The 27,265-nt window shown below is 40.4% G+C and overlaps 1 protein-coding gene across 2 annotated transcripts in view; it reads left to right on the top strand.

Annotated features, from left to right (window-relative positions):
• The first annotated feature begins 7,441 nt into the window (after positions 1-7,441).
• The window catches only part of ERBB4 (erb-b2 receptor tyrosine kinase 4), a 715,736-nt gene continuing 695,912 nt past the window's right edge, over positions 7,442-27,265 (top strand). For both annotated transcript variants that reach the window (XM_069983214.1, XM_069983215.1), the window contains exon 1: positions 7,442-7,851. In XM_069983214.1, the coding sequence (XP_069839315.1) occupies positions 7,746-7,851 (106 nt within the window). In that variant the 5' untranslated portion in view covers positions 7,442-7,745. The remainder of the gene's footprint in view (positions 7,852-27,265) is intronic.

Genomic DNA, 27,265 nt, shown 5'->3' on the forward strand with positions numbered 1-27,265 from the left:
TTTCCCGTGTATGAACATTGCTAACCTATAGCATTTTTTAACCCAGGAATTGCCTGTTTTTTTTCCCTTAGAGTATGTGGTCCTTGCTATTTAGTAATTTCACAGAAATTAAAATTATCAGTAGCAAGGGCACAACAGTATAGGGATATGGCAAGTATAAAGGATAGAATTCTAGCCTTGAAAAAGTGGAGCACGTGTAAGATGATGTAAGGAGCCTTTTAATATACATATACATACAATTATAGGATTAGATCAGAATTACAATTCAACCAGTATTACTACAGTATAATGCAGATAATAATAATAGTAATATGGCGTTGCCAAGCAGGAAGTTGGCACAACAGCAGTGGCGTCGCTAGGCATGAATTAGAGCCCACAACACTGTAGAGACTGCGGTCCTTTACTAAAGTTTGACTGAAATAAAACCGTGCATAAGAGGAAGGCAAGGTTAACATACAAAAAAAATCTAAAAATGACCATAATTTTTAATGAAAATAAAAGAACGGATAAACAGATGAAAACAAACAAACAAAAAATGGCTGTATTTTGGAAAAGCAGGTCATAAATAATCAGCATGTTCATTATTTGGATGGTCGTAATCAGTTACGTCCATTATTCTATATGGGGTGTGTACTACTGGCCAATTTTCTATTGACTTCAATGGGCACATTATTATATCCAAAATATACATTACCTCAAAATTATGGCCATATTTTACCTTTGTATAACAGTGTGTGAACATAGCCTTAATGTGAATTTTAGCAGTATAAGCCAAAGAAATTAGGTTCTACCCAGTCAAAATCAGTCTACTAATAATAGGGTATGAGATCACAGACTGCATTGCACATACTGGAATACCATTATGCATGGCATTTTATGCAGTCAATCTCTAGGTAAATCGCTGTGGTTGGATATTTTATTAATTACACCCCTTGAGCAAAAATGCACATTCAAGAGCCACGTCTCCCTCTGCCAAATTAAGCATTCTTCTACACCGCAGCCATTTCCTATTATGCAATGACAATGGAGGCCCCTTTGTAAATTACCTGTGACATGAATAAGAGCAGTGATTGATGGCTAACACACCGAACAGCAATTTTCTAACTATATACAAACTATACATAAAAAAAATACAAGTTAACCCATCCATGAAAAAAGGAAGCAGGCATGGCAGATAGCAGATGTGGTCATGTAATATGTCATGTAAAACTACAGAAGGAATAGATATGTGTATGTTACCTCTTTCCATGAAGTTGGCATGCTTATTGTCTGACAGAGCTGTATATTCACCTCCATAGTTCGCTTCTGATAATTATCTTACATTCAGAAACATTTAAGAGGAACGTCTAATTTTTGAATGAACATGCATATATTAGAGGCCTACCGAGCCCATTGTGTGATCATGAATAGATACTCGACGCAGAACGCGATGACTTTATTTCACAAATATGAAAATGCAGATAAGAACTGGGTAAATGAGCTAGAAGACGCCTAAGAGCTTACTCTAGATAATGCAATAATAACTTTATACATGAATGTTATCACACTGCCCAGCATGGTCATGACAATGCAAGTGAAGTGCAAACAAGTCACAATTTAAAGGAGACGTCCGGGGTCCGACATTTCTCTTTTAAAACAATCAAGGAGGTGGTGGTTGAATATAAGAACAGGCACTTACCTCAACAGCTTCAGAGCGGGGGTCCGCTGTCCTCTGCTCCAGTTCCTGCTGCCACTGCCGCTTCCTGATCTAAGTGGGGAAGTGTAAGGCCCACTCAGCTAGTCAGTGGCTGAGGTGGGACATCAATGTGGCCGCTGACTGGCTGAGACCTGAAGACAGCCAGGGGACGGGGGCCGGAGAACAGAGGGGGGACAGTGTACCCCAGCTCTGCAGCCGGAGAGGTAAGTGCCTGTTGTTATGTTGAGCCACCTTCTTGCTAGCTGTTAAAAAAAAATGTTGGCCCCCGGACTTCTCCTTTAAGGTTGAGTTCACTTAGCTAGCGTTCTATTATCACGACAAAACCACGTTCACGTTCTATTATCATTATACGACAAAACCATGTTGTATGGTTGTACCTTATATTGCAGTGCTCGTGCATATGAATCATGTCCATTAGGACCCTAAACCCACCCAAAACTAGTAAATGCAAAAGTAATTTTTCCATGTGGATAAGCAGATATGTTCAGTCCCCCAAGGAATCAACGAATTACTGCTAAAGTAGTCACACTTACTGTCTTCAGTGATAAGCAAAGAGAAAGGACAGTGCCACAACACATAAGTCCATGTCATTGTGTCTAGTATTACAGCTGACCGTTTTTAGGCAAGATCATCCCATTTACTGTATATTCAGTCAATTCAGAAGATGGCATCTAGAACTCTCTATGGTTATCCTCTAGCACCTCCATAGGCATTGTTAGGACCCATTAGTGGTAGCAATTTTTTTTTACAATACCCGGTCAGTGCTGGCGAGGTCATCCTGGTGGTGCAGCCCTTTTTTCAAAATGCCACACGGTTCCTGTGCTCTGCTCTGTTTTGTCCTTGTGCACTGTCCAGGCTCTTTGGACTGGACTGGTGGAACTGGCACCCCCAGTCTGATGATATCCTCTCCCCTTCACTGAGGGGAGGGGATATCTTCACACTGGGGGTGCTTGGTTCGCCTCCAGTGCATAGACCTGGGTCGGTGCACAAGGACGAAATGCCGCACAATGCGGGAAACGGCAGCATTTTGAAAATAGAACACTACTACTGGGATCCCTGTGCCAGCACCAGCCAGGTAATGTAAAAAAAAAAATTGTCGTGTTTTTCCAACTTACCAAGTAATTAAATAATACCTCTATACTGGGACCACATATTACCGCCTTTAAGTGATGAAATAATACCTTTATATCAGTACCACATATTACCACCTTAAATAATCCCATCACACCATGACCTCAGCCACATAGTGATGGAACATATAGCTAGAAGATCAAGATCATTACAATGATGAGTAGTCTTATGTCCCTAACCTGGGGTCCTTTGAAGTGAAATAACTCTACAAAGTCCTTATATTATAGTTGTCTGCATCATCCATCGGGGAGAGGGAGACCATCACTAGCCCCTGAGTGTGCCCTTACAGACCTTCTGTATTGGTTGTATTGGGGCCCACAAATGCACGAGCTCAGTCCTCTTTGTATGATGATTTAGGAATGACCTCTGTACTGTGACATCACTGTGTGCAGTATCCTTTTCTTATGAAGCCATGTTTACTACTCCTGTTAGATCACTGGCGTTGTTAGGCATTAGCTGTGACCTCACAAGGTATCATAGCCTTGCTCTGTGATCTTGCTCTTTTATCATTGTTCTGGTAATTTTCTGGGTACAATACACTCATGTGCTATATTCACACTTCAAGATTATATTGAGCAAACCATCTCATGATCATTATCACGAGATAACGATGAGTTTATGTCCATACTATACTATATAAATATACTATAAATTGCATGTACATTTAAGGGCCTTGTTGCAAATTTCGCACTGAAGCCAAGGCATTTGACATCACACCGTTATAATTGGAGCAATGGGGGCAGGGCTACTACCCCCAGAGCACTGATCTGTCCCTTCTAATAGGTATCAGTGAACAGCACCCGCCTGGGCCAGGCTGGATCAGTGCTTTGGGGGATGGTAGCCCCACCCCCAGTGCTCAAAACAGCCTTAACTGGTACAGGATTACCCTACAAACTGCAAAGAGACTTTCCCTCATCCCCAGCACCCTGTGCACACTAAGGAGCTGTATGCAGGTTATAATTGTCTAACCTGCTGATAGTCCCCCTTTAATGCGACTCTGTACCCACAATCTGCCCCCCCCCCCTAAACCACTTGTACCTTTGGATAGATGCTTTTAATCCAAGATATGTCCTGGGGTCTGTTCGGCAGGTGATGCAGTTGTTGTCCTGAAAAACTACTTTTAAACTTGCAGCCCTGTGTCAAACTGCCGTGGCCTAGAGTGTCTGTGCCCTAACCTTGCACCACCCCCCTGTCCCTCCTCCCCACCCTCTTCATCATTAGGAATGCCACTGGCAGGATTTTTCCTATTCCTCTTCAGTGAACACTGCACAGGTGACTTAACGATCCAGCCCATGTGCAGTGTTCACACAGCTGATGAATAGGAGAACACCTGCCTGGGGCATTGCTAATGATGAAGAGGGCGCAGAGGAGGGACAGAGAGGTTGTGTCACCGTAATGCATGGACACTCTAGGACACGCCAGTTTGACACAGGGCTGCAAGTTTAAAAGTTGTTTTAGGACAATAACTGCATCACCTGCCAAACGGACCCCAGGACAGATCTTTGATTAAAAGCAGCTATCCGAAGGTACAAGTGATTTGGGGTGGGCAGATTGTGGGTACAGAGTCGCTTTAGTTGGTAGGTTTTTAGACAATATTTGATCACAGCATGTAAACATGGAGGAATGAAGAGACTAACAGGTTACAGAAGCAAGAGGCTTGAAATAGAAAAGTTATCATATATATATATATATATATATATATATATATATATATATATATATATATATATATATATCATAGATATGAGTTAGATAATCACTTTGGTGAAGCATATGATACTGGAACACCAGTCATTTCCAAAATGAAAGAGCTCAATATAGATTATTTCAGCCCCTTTAGCACTGCTCATGGATTTCTGCTATTGAATGTCTGACACAATACTCTAAGCAAGGGTCCATGTAAATCGATGATAGTGCAGATTGCTTAGAAAATTTTGCCAGGATTTTAGAAAAAGAAATCTCTGGGGTTTAAACGCTCTATAGATTGGATTATTTTTTACTATATGTTTTATCCTTGAAATCTTTAGAAGTCCAAGATCACAGACTTCAGCAATATGGTTTTCTCATGAAGATCTATGAAAGAGAAGATAATTTTTCACTCTCAACTTCTCCAAACAAACTTATCAAAGAACAATAAGGTTATAAATCTGGTGCTTATGCAGTGTCCCAGAGTGGTGTGGTACTTGGTGTTTCCTGCCCACCTGTAATTCTCTACACTCTCAAACATATTCCCTATTCATAACTGTATTTTCATACTTTTGCCTGCACTATTTATTTATTTCCACTAGATGTCACTGTGTCAGGTAAATTGTATGCACAGCTGTGAGGAAGGGGTTAACTGCCCAACTGGCAGTTGTGTATGAGGTGACAGTTACTGTCCAATCCCTGAGCTAGGTGCCTCAGGCGATCTGGCCAATCCCTGAGCTAGGTGCCTCAGGCGATCTGGCCAATCCCTGCACTGTATTAGGTCATTCCAGTCTGTGTTCAGCGAATCAGGGATTAGTTTATTCCCCTGAGGAACTTAGATTATTCCCCTGAGGGAAATCAGTTGAGTTCAGTTATTATTCCCTATGGGAAAGGACTACACTACAGACAGCTCCTGCTGAGGTTTTCATTCAGGGCCGGGCTTAGGCCAGGTGCCATGTGCAGGGCTATGCAAACAAGGATTATTTTATTTTATATTTTCTACAATTACTTCAGTCCATCCATGTCTGGCTAACAACATCTAAAGAAGGCTGAGGTGAATCAGGACTGAAGGGATACCCTACCTACACTGGGCGGCCATCTTCTCTCTTGATAACTAAGACAGGAGTATACGACAGTGAGTAGGTAAAAGCGATAAGCTGAAAACTTCACTGCACTCTGCTAGGTTCCTTAGGGGTCGCCACGACGGCTAGCTCTACCCACTAGGTGGGGCCTACGCTCCTGTGCTATGTCACTAGGTGCCCATAGACAGAGATAGGTGGAAGAATACTAGCCATGGTCATAGGTATCTTCTGCATTGTACTTCTATTTAAAGAAAAGAGATTGTCTACTCTGTATTGCGAGCAAAGGATTATAGTAAAGACTGTTTTCTTGTTCAACTTAAAACTGACTGGTGATTTATCTGCACACCTACATCCATTTTTGGTTTTTAAATGTTTTGTTGGTGTACCCAGGGGTGGGTGCCTACCACTCCTGGCTACCGTGAGAAGTGCCTCAGGAGCACCACCATTAAGCCCCACTACATACCACCTAGCACCCCTGGTCACCACACTTAGATTAGGAGTTTTAGGCCAGCCCTATCGATGTGAATGGGGGTTGGTTGTGGTACCTGCACGGCACCTGGACAGCAAAGGCACTCTGCAAGGATAAATGAATGGTGACAACTGAGGCTTAAGGTGTTGAACTCCATGATAAGCAAATAACAGCATATTCTAGCAATATACCCTCACATGTTTAGGTATAAGAACTCCTTAATAATAAATAATCATCTCTTTCATCTATCGTCCAAGATTAAGAACTTCTTAGATTGATTCAAAGACTGGTTATTATCTGAATCTACATTCTGCACATAGTGTATTAATATATTCATGTAATGAAGGTTGCCTTTCCTTCTGTAATTAAAGAGTTAGAGAAAATTGCTCCAAACGGTCACTAGAGGGGGCTAGCCTCTGAGAAATACCAAAACATAAAGAAGAGTGTTCTCAAAGGAGTGTGCTAAGATCAGTGTAAACAGCTCCGAATAAGTCCAGCCTGCTCAACCCCCCCCAGACACAATACAATGCCGGACTGTATCAGACCCAGTATTCCCAAGTACACAGCCCCCACCCTAATTAACCTCAAAGATGCAGACGATCTATGATGCTATCATTTAACCCTATAGAGTCTTGAAGCTCATGTCAATTCTTCTTTTGAGATTTAATGTCTATTTTCCCTGGACATTATCTGCAGTAAAACACTGGACAAGATGAAAGGGGACGTGATTTGCATCAAATCAATAATAATGTGCTTATGCTCAATAGCTACTTGTCCTGATCAGCTGTGTAGCTAAAGGAGGGGGCATGGCAGGCAGGGAAGGGGGGCAACAAGCCACTCTAATTCACCCATTAGATGCAGGGATAGGTTAGTAAACTGGGTGAAGGAAAACCTAGATATAACTCAGGGGTTAACCAAAAAAAAAATGTATGCCCAAACAAGTTTTAGGGATAATAGAAAGTTGTGTAGAAAAAAAAAGCAAAAAATAACTACGATTCTAAATAAAAGTTAATCTGTTTACAGTATACAAATAAAGATGATGATGATGCATAGAGTAAAAGAAAGGTGAACTTGTGTATGAGTATTGGCAGGCTCGTCTGCTTGCGAAGAAATAACAATGACCTTCTCCTAATGAGACGTCGTTCATGAGTCATAGGCTAGAGCCGCTCAGTCCAGTTGTGCCCCCTTTGCTGCCCACTATCAGGTCCAACTGTTCTTCTCCCCCTCCTCCTGGCATGTGCCGTCCTGACTGTAACAGGCAGCAGTGACAGGTGCAACCTGCATGTGGATTTCAAGTTCAGTGGGAGTGCTGGATCCAATCAGCTTCTCCAGCTTCTCGGAGTAGGCGTTCTTGTTGTCCGAGGTGGGGAGGTCCTATGTGGCAGCTCTCTGCTGTCCGTACAGCTTCCCATATGATTGTATGAAGCTAGGCAGCTTACACTGTGCACTACACAGGCACACACTTTCCAAGGCTCTGACGACACCACGACTTGACGTAAAGTGAACAGAATATACGAGAGGAAGAATATAGTGTACAGAGGATACCCGGCTGCTTGGAAATAACTTTCCTGCTACTCTAAGAGGAACCAAGGAGACTCTCTGTCTGACACTTAGACACACTCTGAGAATTTGGGAGAGAAGGATATGCCCCTGGGACATGTAATTTTGGAAAGGATTTAAGATGACCTACATCATAAGGATGTGTGGAGCTAGGCAGCATCTCTGCTTTGGATGGCTGGTCGTGTTGTGGGCACTTGGAGCACTCCAGGGGGCATGCAGCCAGGCAGGTAAGTGGCACACATCTGCCTATAGAGCATGCATTGGACAGTAACTTGTGTCATCTCCCAGGTGCAAAAACATCACGTCCCTTTAAGACGTATGTAATGAAGCGACCCCCAAAGAGCAGCCCCTCTGTGCACAGACTGGACTGTGAGATCCCTGCACACAAGTCTAGATGACTTATCGCTTCATTTATTTATTACGCTGCTTGGGCTACTGAAGAAGGTAGCAGAGAAGGGGTTAATGAGTTTTGGGGGCTTCCATTGCGAAACGTCTATAGTAGCTTCATTAAACTCCATGCCACTTATATTATGGACCCAAAATTGGACTATTACTATTAAATTGTATTACTTATCCCCCCTATGATATCATAAAGCCCTGTCCCTGGTATCCACAGCATTATTTCTATCTGCAGGTCCTCTTTACCTGCTCCATCATTGCCCGTACACACAAAGAGCTCATTGTTTACTATGAAGGTGCCAGGTAGTGGTTACATGCCAGGGTGGTGACATGACGTGGAGACACATGTGCACCAGGGTGAGCAATAACCTGTCTAGATTATTTGACAAGACCTTACCCCTTCTTAAGTATAAATGTATATTTCTTATATACATAGATGTCAGAAATGAGCACATAGAGGGGGCACACAGACCTTTTCGGAAGGGAGATTGGTAACAGGTGGCAATATATACCTTGGCGTACAGGTGCACAGTTTAACCTGGCATATCGGAGGCTAATGACAGGCGGTCATGTGTATGGACTGCTCTTCCTTTCTCTTCCTCCTCTGTTTGTTGTGTATATTCTCACTTCTGGTCATGCCTGTTTGACTGGCTCCCAAGTCTTCTCACTTGTGTCTACCTATGTGAATGTGCTGGCAGGTACAGCAGACTGCGGCGACTGGTGGGCATTGTGGTCTTTTATAGAAAGTTCATGCAATGAAAGAATGCGGATCATTGTTACTGGGCAGCACTATGTCACTCTTTAGTGCCAGCAGAACTCCAGGTCAAGTTTCTTTTATCTAAGATGCATAGTGACACATGTGTACAGCACACACAGCCCAATGTATACAGTATATAAATCTGTTTTACACTCTCTATATATAATAGAAGCTTTTCATTACTTCATGTGATTTGTTTATTCACGTATATCCGTCACAAGTAAAGTGCAGTATACTTAGCACCCCTTTAGTGGGGTACTATGGAGTAAATTTACATGTGCATTATATTCATTGCAAAATCTATACTGCTGATAATGGGCTCGGTAAATTACATCTGCTATATGTTCCATACAATATATCATTATACATTGCATGCATGGTTATGGGACTGGACTTCACACTGAAATACCATGTCAAGGAGTTCAGCAAGGGACAGGTGTATTTATGAGCAGGCTCCTTCCCTCCTGCAGCAGCCAAGTTACACTTTTCATGCCAGGATCCCATATCCAACTGCCATTGGCCTCCTTCCCTTCTGCCTCCTCTGTTTATTTGCACAGGGGCTGGCGTGCTAACTCTTACTAGTTTATTTTCTTTTTATAGGATGTGTAATGTGTACACACAGTATTACACTTGCAGAGCACTTGCAGCCTTGTTGGTTCACAAATCACTGCATAAATATGCTACCTGGAGCTTTTTTTGTTTTCCTTAAAGGGTTTAGTTTTATATATTCCTAAGGATAATTTCAGTCTTTAGGATGTTTCTTAACCTGCTTTTGATGTCCTGCGGAGGCCACGTCACATTTCATGGTGACAGTGTTCAACCCTCTAAGGCATGTGACGTCTTTGGGAATGAATAAGTTAAAGGAAAGACTCGCAGAAGAATGACTTAGTCAAGACGACATTGTATGGTAAACCCTACTTGGAGGAATGCTCTTTTAACCCTTTCTTTTCCAGGCCGCCAGACACCGTGACTTAATGGATTCGGCATTGTACATGCATCCCCTTCGCTGTGGCTGAATCTTCTGACCCCGGAGGTCTATCATTGTGTTGTGGCTCAGTATGCTGCCTCTTGACACATGACCTCATAGCTTCTTTATTTGTCATCTCAAGAGCCCTTTTCTTTTGTAGGCCTCTTTTTGTCTTGTTAAGGCCATAGTGTGAAAATAAATTAGCCCAATGGCCTTTGCCTGTCCCAAAAATACCCAATATAATTTCCATTTAGCAGGGCAGATTGGCAGCAGAACGTCGAGCGTCATTATGTTGGTTGATCTATTGTTGGTAGTTGCTTGAGCAGGTGAAATGATTCTGATTCCTGGAAGACGACTGTAAGTTTGGCACTTTTCATAGCCAATGAATCGTTCAGGCAGAAATATACTAATGTTATACGGTATGTGCGCTTCCTCGCTAATCGCTCTTTGTTTTACAAATATTATGATGAGTCGTCTACGGCACAGCTTGCATCACATCAACTACTCCCAGACGTCTTAGATGCTTCACTACCGTTTCCCCATCTGTAACGCTGGCGATGACCAAACGGGCGCAGCAGCTAGAGGGTTAAACCGTGTAATTAAGTCAGAAAGCAAAATATATTCTTGTTGACTCTGTGGCAGTTGAATCCTGACATCCCTGTGTGGCTGATAGGAATATACATGAGGCCCAGCCTGGGGAGATGTGTTTGTTCCCTTGGTCTTACAAGGATTTAGAGTTTAGCTCTGAAGCCTTTAATTTGGCTGCAGCAAAGTTTGATTTATTCAGCAACACTTTCATCTAGTATACACCCAATAGCTGTTGTAGGGGCTGGGTTAATATATATATATATATATATATATATATATATATATATATATATAATATATATATATTATACACATATACACACTCGATAGACTTACCAAAGCACAACGGAAAGTCAGTCTATCTATCTATCATTTATTTTCTTCTCTCATCTATCTATCTATCTATCTATCTCCTATCTATCTATCTATCTATCTATCTATCTATCTATCCATCTCCTATCTATCTATCTATCTATCTATCTATCTATCTATCTATCTATCTATCTCCTATCTATCTACTATCTATCTCCTATCTATCTATCTCCTATCTATCTATCTATCTATCTATCTATCTATCTATCTATCTATCTATCTATCTATCTATCCATATCTGTACTTATCTGCCCACTCTAGTACATTAACTGCTGATGTACATTCGAATATCCATATGGTCACAAATATAACAGTACATTATGTAAACCATGTATTGAATATTACATTGAGTCAGTTGTATTTTTCTTCCTTTTTATACATCTTTATGGCAGAACAAGCATAAACGTTACATAAAACCTATTTCATATGTACCCGATCGCTCTTTGACAATATACATTTACCTATAATTATATTTAGCTTTGCATTTCACAAACACTAAAGAAAACTGGAAAATTTCCTTCTATAAATATCCAGAGATTTGATGTTGGCTCATTATTAGCCTGTGACAGATAACACCAGGCAAATAATACACTTTTGTTATTGTACAAGGCAGGCTTTTGTGGCTGGCATTGTGCAGCAACATTGAATGCACAATCCTTCATACTTCAGAGGCAGCTTCACAAATGTCTCTTTTTCTGGAAACAAATAAGATTACATGCAGTAGAAATATCATCCAAAATATTTAGAAGGAGGATAATTCACCTGAGAATTCCCAACCTGAGATTTTTTTTTTTACATGATACAGTGACTATTGCTACTGGTAATAAATGGGAAATTTGATTCAAGTTTGAATAAATGATTCCATATAAATTTCCATTACATGTCCCGTCCTTTATGTTTAATTATAAATATTAGAGGTTAAATCTGAATTTGTTAAAAATTTAAATACTTTGTGATTTGTTGACTAATATTTATATAGATCCCGTAAATTAGAGTTAAAATTAAAATTTTTAAGAGCAACATTTTTGGAAAAGCTTTGAACAAATATTCACCAGTGGCCCCACTCCGGTTTATTGGTATTAACACCTTATTCACTGGAGAGGAAGCAATTCATTGTCTTGTAATTGCCTTTGTTTTGGTATCACCCCGACTCTCACAAAGGCTGCCCCCTCCCTTCCATTTAGCAGACTGCTATAAAGAGTTTGTTTTGGTCCAAATGAGAAATTAAGTGCAGATAGGCAAACCATGCTGCCAGAGGGCGACAAGATGTTGAGTGAATTGCTTTTAGATGAAACAAATTAAGGAACGAGAGAAGACAATCTGCTTCTTGCATTAATAGACACGTTCGGTGTTCAGAAGGGAAGTGACACATTTTTGAGATGCTAATTTTTATTAAAAAATAAAAAATAAAAAAGTGGACAGGGTGGTCCCCTATCTACAGGGGGGGAACACCTCTGTCAATAATAGATCAATGTAAGTGAGTATTGAAGATTTATATTCTTCTAGAAAGTCCAAATAGGTGCGACTTTGGAAAGTTTATTATAGAGGATGGTTGTAGTCTGTATTGTATTGTATCTGCATTCTATATTTCTGACATTTTAGGATAATTTATTTTGTTAGGCGCAGCAACTTTTTTTTTTCACAAACAAAAAAAATCTGTCTATGAAATCTATAGCAGGATTACTGATGAGTGTTTAAGCAGCAAAACATTTTTTATCGATTCCAATTGTCACCCATTTCTTGGCATAAAAAGCTACATTTGTATTCCCTAGACCTTACAATCTATTTGGTGTAATGGAACACATTCAAGCAAGCAAGGACTGGTTCCTAAGGGCAATTCTAAAGAGAAATGAACATTAGTGATCATTCATTGCTACAGGGTTGTGTAGTAGGAGGTGAATCTTCAGCTGCAACTTGATTTAAAGGATTTTGCCTGGCAAATCTTCAGTGGGAAATCCTTAAATGCAGAGATGAGGAGAGGAGGTAGCTGTATATGTAACAAGAGGCTTGTTCAGTATAGGATTAAAGGGAGAGTTTTTTTTAAAAAAAAAGCGGAACTGTACACTGTAAAAGAGACATAAAAGATATACAGTTTCTGGCATTGATACCCATCATAAGGTTTATTAGAAGTGGAAATCACAGGTCCATTAACAACTGAAATTGTATATTTTACGACTTTCCGTTTAATACGGTTGGGAAATGGGATTCGTCGTAAAGATAAACATACATCATTTAAGGCTGGAGTCCTTCGTTTAAAGAGGATGACATTAGATTTTTCATCAGAAAGAAGTTAAAGAATTTTTGCTCAAAAAGTTGAACGTAATCTAGTATCAATAAATTAGGACTGATATCAGTAAACAAATAGTGCTTGTCGTACAAATTTGTATGAGATATGGATTGGACACTAAGGGAAACTTTCCGGGGCTCTTTCACCAGCTAGACCCACAATTTTAGGGCATACATCAACTGGGACAATCTAATTTTTTTTTTACTTTTTCAGATGCTGAATGCTGGTACTGCTAGTTAGTACGGTAGTCAAATGTGGTCATTTACTGACCATGTATATAATAAACTTCAGTAGCTGAAATTACATGTATAATTTGTAGTAAAAAGAAAAAGGTGTTCCAGCGTCAAGATCCAGTAAAAATTCCAGCATTATTTGTTACAGGATCTAAGAGCTTGAACACCTTTTTCTTTGTAAGATTTTCCTCACATTTTGCAACTGGTCAATCCTGTAAGCCCTAGTACTCCTTTTCATTCCTCCGTAGCATGATTATGGTTACAGCAGTAACGGAACACACTGTAATTTGTAGTATTTTGGATGCTTAGGGTAGCGGCAAGCCAAACAAGTGGTCAAGATGAGGCCGAAGTGTTCCCCAAGTCAATGCAGCTTTGATAATTGTTAACAGAGTTAGGGTCCTATTCCACGGGCCGAGCAGGGCCCGATCATCGATGTAAACGAGCGCCGATCTGCTAGATCGCCGCTTGTTTACTGGGCCTATTCCAAGGCCCAGGATGATCGTTGAGCGAGGGCTGCAGGGAAATCGTTACCGATGTCCTTGCAGCCCTTGCAGCATACATTACCTGTCAGGTCTTCTCCTCCCCTCTGTCTTCCTCCCCGGGTCCCGGGCGCTCTAGCTTCAGAATGGCCTGTCAGCTGACAGGCCACTCAGCCAATCACAGGCCGCGGCGGTCCCGGCCTGTGATTGGCTGAGAGCTCCGTCAGCTGACAGGCCATTCTGAAGCTAGAGCATGCGGGACCCGGGGAGGAAGACAGAGCCGAGGAGAAGTCCTGCAGGTAATGTATGCTGTGCTTCTCAAATCGTCGGTCGCCCGCCGCGCACCGCTATTCCAACGTAGCGATGCGCGGTGGGGGAACAATGATTTTAGGTCTGGCCCTAAATGAACGATCAGCCGATGACACGATCATCTGCTGATCGTTCTCTCTATTCCACCGAGCGATAATCGGCCGAATCGGGCCGAATGGGTCCGATTCGTCCGATTATCGTTCCTGTGGAATAGGGCCCTTACAGTTTCACAGATAGACAACAGTTTTAGCTACAAAACTGCCTGGCCTACAATGTTTACAGGGAATGGGTGGTCTTAATTTTATTTTACTGATTAGAGTGAGATATAAAATGTGTTCTTTTATTCTAGTCTGTTTTCTTTTTTCTGAATGTAATATTTTTTATTTCACTTTTCGTACATTGTTATGCCACCTGCCTGGGCTGTTTTTAACAGTATTTAGTGACATGCTTTACAGCATAACTCATGGACATAGACAACAATAGAAAGACTCTGTTTCCTTGAGATGAATGTGAAACATTACTGAGCGTACTCTGTGACCTTTGAAGAGGTCATTCCATGGGAGCTGTTTTAGTCTCCTCTACCTTCTGGTGTCACATGTCGCTGCAATGCTCTACATATCAATTTACAGCATCCTCCTTATGTCACTACAGACAGAACAGGAAGTCTCAGCTGACTTTTAGCCCCAGTGGTGAGAATGAAAATTGCAAGATATCAGGGGGAAAAAAGGCACCAAAAATTTATAAAAATATTTTTAACATAGTAGCAGAATTTGAGCAATAAGTCATTTTCTGATGACACATTCCCTTTAAGGGAAAATACTGTAGTTAAATTGATATTAATTGGATTGTAGCATATTTGTTGCATGACATATAGTTCATTGGTATCTCCACTACATAAAATGAACCATTATGGGTAAACTCTGAGATGGTGTTGCCTAATAATGCAAAATCTGATTTAATTTGAAAATATTATTGCTTTTACATTGGTTTTATTTTCTCCCTCTTGTCTTTCTTCCTTTCTTCTTTGCTTTCCCTCTCTCTTACCTTCATTCTCCTTCATTCTTTCCCACCTACACTTCCATTTTACCCCCTTTCCTCCTTCCTTTCTTCCTTTGATTCCTTTCTCTCCCCTCTTTCCTCACTTCTTTCCTCCTTCTGATTTAGTTTTAAAATACTATTTCTTTTATCTTTCCTTCCTTCCTTAATTCCTCCCTCCCTCCCTCCCTTCCTTCCTTCCTTCTCCTTTCCCTTTTCCTTCTCCAGATTTTCATGTTTTCTTACCTTCTATCCTTTCATCTCTTCTTCCTTCCTTCCTTCCTTCCTTCCTTCTTCCTTCCTTCCTTCCTTCCTTCCTTCCTTCCTTCCTTCCTTTCTTCCTTCCTTCCTTCCTTCCTTCCTCCCTCCTTTCATCCTTTGTCTCCTTACCATCTCCCATTCCTCTGTTCATTTCTTTTCTTTCTGCCTTCCTTTCCATTTCCCTCCTTCCTTCTTTCCTTCCTTCCTTTATACCCCCCCTCGCTCTCTCCCTTCCTTCTGTTCTAGATCTTCTAATAACAATATACCATACTATGTTTTTTACCTTCCTTCTGCGTCTTTTCCTCGTTTTTTTTGTTTATATTCTGCCAAGTTATATGTAGCCTTTTATTATTGTAACACTATAACAGTTTTTTCCCCATCTAAAATAATTAAATAAAAACTCATTGTAAAATGTTTTTCTGCCAATGTATTGTTTTGTGTTCTATTTACATTTCAGAAACTTTTTCTTCATATTTCTTCTTTTCTGTTCCAACCATTTCCCTGAATTGCATATTATGCATCCTTATGGTTGAACCCAATTTTCTATCTTTTCTTTAAGTCAATTCATTGCCCACATAAGCCGAGATCACTCTCCTCCTTTGCTGTATAGTTTTCTACCTTCTTCATGGTTGACTGAGTGGGCAAATACCCGTCCCTTAGATTTATTTCAAACTCAGAATAAAATGCATTGATCCAGAATAGGATCACTGTCTCCCAAGGCCAAATCTCTCTTTAGTAGAATCTGTAATACCCTTAGGTGAGATGCTCTGTTGCTTACACTCTTTAGAGAAGAAAGGAATTGTATTTTATTCTGCATTTTGTTTCTGCAGTGGGTACACAATTTAACATAGCTATTGGAGAAAACACCTCCAAGGATTTCAAGATGTCTTAAGGTTGTTCATTGAAACAACAATGTTAGGTGATTATGCAGGTGTTTTCTGGTGCCTAAGGTCCCCTGATAGCGTTAAATGCTTCCTTCATTAAGAGCACAGCAGCTCGCGATTTTCTCCTGAAGATGCAGCTCAGAACATATTGTTTATTATATGAGTGCAGATGTTTGCAAGCGCTCATTCAAAAGCAGAACTAGGAAAATATCTACAAAAGCTGCTTCTCCGCACTGTCAGTAAGAAAGAAAAGGCTTGAATTATTTTAATATATAAGGTTCATTATCTAGTAGGCCCAGAAAAGCATACACTTATCTAAACCATATCATGGTTCCAATGGGTTCCAATGTTGATTTTCGATCTGAATTACAAAAACAGCAGGACCCCATATAACAGGATGGATTTACCCTCATTTCCAAACTATAATTTATTGTTAAAGGTCCCCATTCATCTCTTCAGTAACTGGTGGGACCTAGTAATGCAACCATCAAAGGCTGACACAATCTTGCACATTGATTTCTAAAATATGTGGTTAGAGAAATGTGTTTTTGAATCTCTATCGGTACTTCAAGTATCTATAGTCCCCATAGGTACAGTATTTCAAGGGAGGCTATAATTAGTGATCGATCTGGAATTCCCTGGAATATCCTGACCGCATATTTCCGGGAGCGCAACTATGCGGCCGGGATCACAGGCATGCCGATAGAGCGCAGATGCCGTCAGACCAAAAGTCTGATGGTCCGCTCATCACTAATTATAGCCTCCCTTGCAATACTGTACCTATGGGGACTATAGATACTTGAAGTACCGATAGAGATTCAAAAACACGTTTCTCAAACCACAGCCGGGATAGAGCGAACTGCTTTCGGACCAAAAGTCTGAAAGATTCGCTCCTCTCTAGCTATAATATGTCCTGGCATGCTACAATTAACTTATAGGTTTGCTATGCTTATGATGGGGCATTGGAAATCTTGGTGCTACAGTGGCTGCAAGCTTATGGAAAGTAACTAGAGATGAGTGAACCTTGTGCACAGTCTGGTTCATCTGAACCTGAACTCTTGGCATTTAATACCGGTGACTGAAGAAGCTGGATGCAGCCCTAAGGCTGCCTGGAAAACATGCATACAGTCTATGGCTGTTTCCATGTTTCCAGCACTCCCTAGGGTTGCATCCAACTTCTTCAGCCACCGGTAATCAAATGCCGAGAGTTCAGGTTCAGATGAACCCGACTGTGCACAAGGTTCGCTCATCTCTATATATAATGTTATTTCATAAAGCCTGTTTCACATCATCCTTGAGTACAGGGATTTATAAACGATTCTTTTGACCATTAGATGCAAAACCAGCACAGTATTGATGCCTAAACTAAACTAGTCTGCAGATAAAACTTTGGCAATCAGTGGTTACCTTAAAAATTAGTCCACCAAAGAAACATGGCACTGCTCCTTAGTGGGATGTTCCTTTGCCTTCTATGGTGCAGTTTAAACTCTAAGGTGGTGCTGTGGAAAGTCCACATATGCTATAAATCTAAATAAGGGTTCACATATGACTGGCAATCCGGTTCTATCTCAGATGGAAATAGATGGGTATTTTTAGCATCCAACATTCCATCTCTTACATCATAAGGTGAAATGGGCAAGTGCAAGACTTATGGACCATTTGGCTTTTTTCTAGTCGACAGAAATTAAAACCAATGCATCTTTATGGCCCCATTCACACCCATGTGTATACGTATGGGTCCGTGATTCATGACGCAAAAAAAAGAAAAAAAAAGTGCGGACCCGCAGTTCCTGTATGGATCACTATCTTTAATGCAGTGGTCTTTGAATTGTGGACCACTGCTAAGAAACATTTGTAGTTTGTTCCGCAATTATTGCTCGCATCATGTGCGCGTGAATGAGGCCTAAGATGTAAGATAGAGAGTAGTGGCATTCATCATTTAGGATTTATATAAATTTCCACTGGTGCAAACAGATATTTTGATTGGATGTATGGTGCCCCTCCTAAATGCATTACCACCCTGAGACCCCTCCCATCAATTTCACATATTAAATGAATAAACCAGCATCCGTTCTGAGTAGAGCTATCATGCTTTAGACTTTTGAAACTTTTTCCTTTATCCTGTTTAAAAACCCTAAAAAGTCACTGTACGTCTGTACAGGATATGTATTCTGTAACATGTACTCTCTATATATACAGTGGTCCCTCAACAAACGATATTAATTGGTTCCAGGACGACAATTGTATGTTAAAAATATTGTATGTTGAGATCAAAACTCTATGGAAAACTGGTAATTGGTTTTAAATTCCCCTTAAATGTCACCCCAAAATGAGAAAAAAAATTAGATTTAAAGAAAAATAATCAGATAACTAAAATGGATAAAGCAAATCCTTACATACAACAGTCAGAAGGAGCTACTAGAGACTGTAAATTACCTCCTAAGTAGAAGATAGGAGTATTTTCAGAGTCCTGCACAGAACACACCGGGTCCCAGAAAAATATAATGGAGCCGCCCTCACCTGGTGCCCAAAGGGGCAACTCATCCTGGCCCAGGTAAAGAGCAGTACATGACATGTAGTATCACACTATACTCAGAGAATCACTACTAGACAGCCAACCAGTGCAGGCATTTCACTAATACTTGGATTTTACCAGTAAAATGGCCAGTTTCATTGGTTGATTATCTAGTTATTTTCATGTTCCACAGATCTGGACTGTCCATAGCACTGTATATTGAGTCTGGTCTCAGGTTACGATGGTTCAGGAAGGACCATTGTATGTTGAAAATATTGTATCTTGAGGCCATTGTCAGTGGAGGGATCACTGTATATATTTACATATATAAATATTTTTTTATACTTATTTATTTATTTATTACATCAAAATATACCCTATAACTTTTTGGCTCTTTATATGACCATACAAATCAACAGTTAAACCTTACATTACAGTCATGAATTTGCATCATCCAACCATGAGGGGGCCTACCTGGAACACCTAGATGCAGTTTCACTGCAAGACCTGGTTCTAGCTGCTCCACTAAAGTGATTAGGATATATATTATTTATGTCAACTTTGAAGCAAATATCCTTGAATATTAATACTATGTGTGCTTAAGAGGTTAAACATCTATTGTAATGCTTCCTCCCTGTGATCCAATGCTACTTGTGCTGATGAAAATAATGATACGGTAAATGATGATGGTCAGCTGTCCCCGGCACTGCAGGAGTTAAAGGTGCATTGTAGTGCTAGCAGAGCAGTGTATGGAGTGTTGTCCTGTAACAGGAGGCTGACATATCTTATGCCTCCTGCACAAACTGTTTTGATTGCTGCTTAAATTAGCATGCTGAGAGCAGAGGAGGCGACTGCACACAGCGAGGCACGCAGCTAATTCTGTACTGCAAACTGGAAGCTTGATACCTGCTATTTCATGGTCTGTCTCTGTGCTGATTCAGCAACTTTACATCTTGTACACAAATGGAAAAACTTTCATTTGTATAGAGGAGAAGATCATAACTATGCGTAACAGATGTCTCAAGGATATAGAGGGAGGGAGTTATAGAATATCTTGTTTCGTGCTTTGGCAGCAAATGAAGAACCCATTTGTCACATTGTTCTAGATCATAGAGATTGACTTGTGGGGGTTAATGCTAAAGAGCCTATTATTTAAATCAATATATACACTGCATTAGTTTGTACGAAATATAAAGGTAACATTTGTGATAGCTTACTGCATGTTTGCTTAAAGGGGTTGTTCACCATTTTTCTTTCAAACCAACTGGTGCCAGAAAGTGGCAGAGATGTGTAATTTACGTCTTTTAAAAATCTTGTCTTCCAGTACTTATCTGCTGCTGTATGTCCTGCGGGAAGTGGTGTATTCTCTAAAATCTGACACAGTGCTCTCTGCTGCCACCTCTGTCCATGTCAGGAACTGTCCAGAGCAGCAGCAAATCCCCATAGAAAAAGTTTCTGTTTTAGGTCACAAATAGCATAGAGTTAGTAATTGTACTTGATATAGGTTCCATAGAGAAATAGGGTCTGCATCTTCATGATAGTCTACACACTATCCATAGGCGCTTTCGTATAAGAAATTTGTAATTGGAGTAAACAGATGGGTACAATCCCTTCTTGTTCCTGGTATAATCTATTTTTTGATTTGGTCTTTGGGGCTGCTAAAATCTCTGTGCTTCTGTATAATATTGGAGCTATAGTTAGGTTCAGTAGGACCACATAGATATCTAATGGTAGCTGTAATATGGTATGAACACAGCCTATGGCTATGTTCACACAACATCAAAAAAAGAGAAAAGGGGTCCGCTTTTCTATTTAAAAAGACGTCCGTTATTGCTGTGATTTAATTGACTTCAATGAAATGCACTAAGGTCAATGGAATAATGGAAGTCCAATGCACACAGTGTATAAAATAACTATCTTTGTCTTTGTGGACATCAAATTAATGATCATGGCAATTATTTTCAGACGTCTTTTGCAAACAGCAGATGCAATTGTTTTGTTATTCACACACAGTTTTTTTCCCCACTGTCCTTTCACCTTTTTTACTATTGAATTTAATGGACTTTTCAATTAAAGACACAGCCAAAGGCCAATCAGTCCAACTAAGCTAGTATAACATACCATCAGCCGTCATTGCACTGATGTGTGGCCAAACAGCGAAATGACGAATGTCATTGTAAACTCAAAATGTTGGACATAATTTTTTTCCCATAAACGGAGAGGAAAAAATGTTGTGTGAACACAGTCTAATGCAGCCTGTATGAGCATAAGGACATAAAAACTACATATTGCACCCAGAACCATAACAATGGTCTTGTAAATGGAGGTGTATTGTATACCAGCTTCAGTGATGAACAAGTTAAAGACAAAGGGGAAACTATACGCTCCTAGATGAAGAACTGGTGAGAGGTGTTCATGTTTGAACTGTGCACGTAAACGAGATGCAAATATCATTTAGAAGAACATGAATATGTGCTCAGCTGCAGTATGCGCTAGAAGAACTCCCTCGTCTATTGTCTGCCAGGCTCTAACCTAATGAAGAAGCATTTCTAGAAGAAGAAAAGACTGTGTATATTGTACCCGTACAAAAAGTTGACTCTCTACCATGATTCTTTTTTACTATAGAATTTTCTTGTGTTTTTTTTTAAGAGCATGATCTGTTCCTTGGTTTTCTTTTGACTATTCAGTCGAGTAGTTTGCAGACAAAAAGTTGGTGTGCTGTCCTGGGAGATGGGGTTTAGGCAAATGATTGGCTTCAATCTAAATCTTTTTTATATAATAGGTGTAGAGAGATGTACCATCCACCTATGTGGTGCATATTTGTCTGTTATTATCTGCCAATAACCAACCTGTGGCATCAGGAAACTGGCTTGATGTATAATAAACCTAGCTGTGATTGAATGCAACTAGTATCTTGAAGTATGGGTTACCTATTTTGTGTTTTTGTCACATGACTATCACCTGTCCGCATGGCACATACCAGAGCTAGCATCTAGCCATAGCCTTATAGCAGTGGATACATTTAAAGGTGTTGTCCAGCGAAAATATTTTTCTTTCAGATCAACTGTTGTCAGAAAGTTATATAGATTTGTAATTTACTTCAATTACAAAATTTTAAGTCTTCTCATACTTATTAGCTGCTGTATGTCTTGCGGGAAGTGTCATTTTATTTTCAGTGCTCTCTGCTGACATCTCTGGTCGAGAGCTCTCCAGTGTAGGAGAGGCTTTCTATGGGAATCCTCATAGAAAACCTTTCCTGCTCTAGACAGTTCCTGTCTCGGCCAGAGATGTCAGCAGAGAGCACTAAGTCAGACTGAAAACAAAACCACTTTTCCTTCAGGACATACAGCAGCTAATAAGTATGAGAAGTCTTGAGATTTTTTTTAATAGAAGTAAATTACAAATCTATATACTTTCTGACATCAGTTGATTTGAAAGAAAAAGATTTCCACTGGATAATCCCTTTCATGCATCTTTTTTATTACATTCATTTACTATTACATCTCCATACACCCTGTTGCTGTAATACAACCACATGCAATATCTGTATGCACGAGAAGGTTAAAGCCGAACCTGCTCGTCGCACAGATTATTCATAGCTAAAATTTACTACTTCTGGGCAGAAATGAAGTCTTGTGTACAAAACGAGGTGTAACCCTAGAAGGAAGTTTGTGGATAATCTGTCTTTTTACATAACCAGGATATATTACATAGACTTGCATTATCTAGGAAGTGTTATTCCACCGCTTTGGCTCCGTAACCTTTTAAGCAAAGTTCTTCCTGCAGCATTAAGTTAATTCTAGGCTACAATTCACAGCAAGCCATCTTCCTCCTCTGCAAGTTAGAACTCTCTTTGCTAAATAAACTTCATTTTGCACAGACCATTTTCACATTTGTACAATAAATTGATAGCCCAAACCTTCCTTTTTCACATTCATGGATTTCTGACCTGAGGAGCAAAGTGTGATAGTGCAAAGGAGATTATGCCTGTTCCTGTGTGGTGAATTCATTACAGTCCAACCAAGAGAGGAAGAACGGGAGGGGAAGCAATTGTTCTGTATTCGGGCATCTCTGTGTACCATAAAGACAGAGAGAGATTAGGCTGCCCTGCACAGGAAATTGATTTATCATCAATTTATTACTCGGTTCTGGAGGATAGAACAGCGTCACACGGGAGGTGCGGTCTATAAAAGCTTCTCTTGCAAAGCTTTGAAATTCGTTTGGAGTGGAGCATAGCAAGTAAAAAGAATACATGGCCAATGCAGAGGTGCTCAGGGTACAGGTAGGCATACATTACAGGGTAGTATATAGATCTGGGAATAATAGACCAGGGCAATACATTTATGGTAGAAAATGTCTATAAGAGGATCTGCTTTATGTCAATTGCAGCCCTAGCACCCCAAGTGTCCCTGTCAGTTTTGATGTCACCGAGATAGGTGAACTGTTGGGGTTTTCAGACTTCCAGTGATTGTTAGATAGAGTTGGGAGAAGTGCTTAGCTAAAGGCCCTATTACACAACGATTACCAGCCATATTCAGCCGAAATCAGTCTTTATGGACAATAATCGTCTCGTGTAATAAGATGCAGCGATCAGCCAACATGCACGATATCAGCTGATCATTGTCTTTAAACATGTTAAAAGCTCAACGATCAGGATAGCAGCGATATGCTGCCATTGCTCTGTATGATCTATGCTGCCCAGATGATCTAGCGATCAGTCCCCCCCACCCCACAGCTCCCCGCGGCCTCCCGTCTCTCACTCACTCACTGCTGATACATGTAATAGCGAGTATAATAAGGGCTTAAGCCTTCACACCTAAGTTAGCTGGAATTTCAGTCTCACCATAGAAGAGGTCTTTATGGACTCACAATGTAGACCATCTCCTTCAGCAAGATGGAAAAAGCAGCAAGCCGAGAAGTGAAGTCCTTAGCCAAGCATTTCCCCCATCCATATCTAATGATCAAAACATTTGACATATGTCTGTGCCATATCAAAAGTTTAAAGTGTCAGGACTAGAGATGAGCGAACCTGGAGCATGCTCGAGTCCATCCGAACCCTAACTTGGCATTTGATTAGCGGTGGCTGCTAAAGTTGTATAAAGCCCTAAGGCTATGTGGAAAACATGGATATAGTCATTGGCTGTATCCATGTTTTCCAGACAACCTTAGAGCTTTATCCAAGTTCAGCAGCCCCCGCTAATCAAATGCCGATCGTTCGGGTTCGGATGGACTCTAACTCCACTCGAACACTTTAAATTAAAAGAAATATATATGTGTCTGTCCCTTTTTAAGGGGGTTTCCAGAAAAAAATGTATGGTCTATCCTCAGAATAAGTCATCACTAGCTGATTGGTGTCGAGACATCACTTGGCACCTCCACTGATAAGCTGTTCAAGCGCCAAGACCAAGATGTAAAAAAAATGTACAGAGCTTGAGACATCGTCCCTTATTACTGTGTAGTGACTGTGCTATGTTAGTGCACCTCAGCTCCCATTACCTTTAGTGGGAGCTGAGCTGCATTCACCCTGCAAAATGAACCTGTTTAGCTCATTAGACCTCTAGAGATACCAGTTATTAAGCACAATAGATCATCCCTGATCTGTTATATATTCACTTTTCCCCTAGTCTTTAAAATACTTTATCCTAATGATAAACCTTTATGGCTTTTAAAGCCTTAGGGTATTTTCACACAATGTATTTGAAGTGAAAATAACAAACCCTTAGGTTGTCTTTACATTTTCTTCATGTGAACACATTTAGCACATGCTTTAGGAATGCTGCCAACTAGAGACTTTCCAAAAGTTCGGTTCAGTAAGTTCGCCGAACGTTGAACCTAAGTTCAGGTTTGTCCGATCTGCAATAAAACAGCTAAATGATTGCAGGCGTTTTGATGCGTTTCAGCAAGTTTGCTCATCATACTTACCTTTCCGTGGTCCCCCGGTGTCCTATGCTGATCGCAGCCGCCTCCACTTTCTCAAAGAGATGAGATTGACAGCCCGCTTAGCCAATCACTGTCTGTGGCGCTGTCAGTTCTCAGTCAGTCAATAATTGGCTGTCACTCTCATCTTGAGCTGAGCTTTTCCCGATATAGCAGAGCTGAGACTTACATTTGGTACAACTCATAGTCATATCGCAAACTATCACAATCAATGACAGCACTGTGGCCAGTGATTGGCTGAGTGGGCTGCTAATCTGACTGAAATGTTATCCTGCCTTAGTAATCAGCTGGCCGGAGGCAGCTGTGGAGAACCGTAGGAGGACACTAGGGGGAGTGCAGACAGGTGAGCATACCTTTTTATTTTGTTTTTTTAGGTGTATTAAATTGTGCAGCTCCATCTTTACAAACTGGTTCAAACTTTTTAAACAGTTTGCTTTGTTACTGAACCAAACTGACCATTTTGCAAATTTTGGAATGAATCTCGACTCCTAAGATTTGGTTCGTTCATTTTTACTCCCCCACCCCCCCAACACAGAACATATCCTTACTCTTCATTGACCTGAAGAAGGCTAAAAATGTGTCAGTGACCTCTGAAAGGCTGGTAATTATCAGATTTCCTAAGACCACACTTTACACAAAGAAACTCATATGTATGCACAATGTATATTTATTTTTATTTTCATTGTAGTCCTGTATATTGCTATCAGGTGGCCCTGTTTATCTTGGCTCTTAGATATCCTGCTCAGAGGAGAGAAAGGTCATGAGAGGATTGTATTAGATACTGACTTGTGAATATTCTGTAATTATCCTATTATATGGTAAAGTTGAATTTCAGGCTGTGGCGTTGCTGAAACTCACTTGGCACCACATGTGAATGCCTGCAAACTGGAGCTTTTTCACAGCAAAGTTTAGACACATGTAAATTACTTTTGCTTTAAAGCCTTCTTCACACCTTTGTATTTTGGCTGCACATTATGCCTCTATTGAGCCCTTTGCATGCTTTTCTTATATATATATATATATATATATATATATATATATATATATATATACATACAATTTTTTTTTTTTAAACATATTCCAATAGATGTCTTAATAATAATATTGTTTTACAGCACCTATATAGTGCACTGCTGATTGCATAATTCCATATTGTGCACCTCACTGTGGACAAATATGTACTCCATTGAGGCAGTTACGAAAACATGATGTGACCCTAAGTAGGGATAAACCAAAGTAATAGACCCTAAGTAGAGATGAACGCAATGCGAGCATGCACAAGTCTGATCGTTCGGCATAGGCTGTATCCATGTTGGCCTGGACTCCCATAGGCTGTACCCATGTTTCCCGAACTCCCTAGGACTGCCTCCAACGTCTTCAGCCACCGGTATTCACATGCGGAACGATCAGACTCAAGCATGCTCAAGTTGATGGGAATTGTGGTTTTGTAACAGCTGGAGACCCATGGTATAGGGTGTATGGGTGCCTTCAGACTACCCTTAAATGTCCATTCCAGCTGTCACATCAATCTGCTTGAATAGAATGAAAAAATAGAATAGTTAAATAGGCACTGGAAGCTAACAGGGATTGACTTTTCTGGCCAGTCCATAACCATTGTGCTCTTGCAATATATGTTGAATAAGTATTAATATAGTTGAATTGGTAATTATAGATCTCGTAACAGATGATGATATTTTAAGGAAATGCATTGTCCTGAAATGACATAGCGTGGCCTGGCCTGTGTGCCGGGCTCCAGTCTTTCTATGTTTACTTTGTTGACTGTGCTCTGCGGACCAGCCCATTTCAATGAACAATCAGCCACTGTGAACTTTAGCACAGTACAGCCTACAGTATTCTCTGTGACATCTTTCTTATTTCTAGCTTTAAAGCTTAAGCATAGATCCATATTGAACTTTATCACTTTAACCATTACATACATTTTTCTGTCTATGTTAGAACTGTGTTTGCATTATACAGTATATGATAAAGCTAATGCATGATTGTGGCTATTGTATTGTAAGGCTATGTTCACACTATGTAAATTCTGTAGCCGATTTGCAACAACAGCCATGATTACTACTGAACTTACGTAGTGCTGCAGCTGAGGGAATCCTGGCACATAGTATACACTCCGGCCGGGATCCCTAGTGGCTCGACAAAAAAGTAAACCTGTTAGTGCACACAATGGGGGAAATTTATCAAAGGGTATAAAATTTAGACTGGTGCAAACTGCCCACAGCAACCAATCACAGCTTAGCTTTCCTTTCAGCACTACCTGAAGCTGAGCTGTGATTGGTTGCTGTGGGCAGTTTGCACCAGTCTAAATTTTACACCCTTTGATAAATCTCCCCCAAGGTGTGAACTTCTCTGACACCGGCCGGTGTCTTACTTAGTGGGAACATAGCTTAAAACTGTATAGTAGTCGAAGGTTGGATTTGCATTAACAGCACAAATGTGTTCATAGTGATGGTGAGCTTGATTTTTAATGCTACAGAATTGGAGAGTTCTATGGATCTATTGGTTACTAGTAGAGATGAGCGCAACTTAAGCATGCTCGACTCAGTATGTTGGCATTCAAACACTGGTGGCTGAAGAAGTTGGATGCAGACCTAGGGAGT

This window comes from Dendropsophus ebraccatus, chromosome 9 (genome assembly GCF_027789765.1).
Source record: "Dendropsophus ebraccatus isolate aDenEbr1 chromosome 9, aDenEbr1.pat, whole genome shotgun sequence".
In the NCBI taxonomy this organism is placed as follows: Eukaryota; Metazoa; Chordata; class Amphibia; order Anura; family Hylidae; genus Dendropsophus; species Dendropsophus ebraccatus.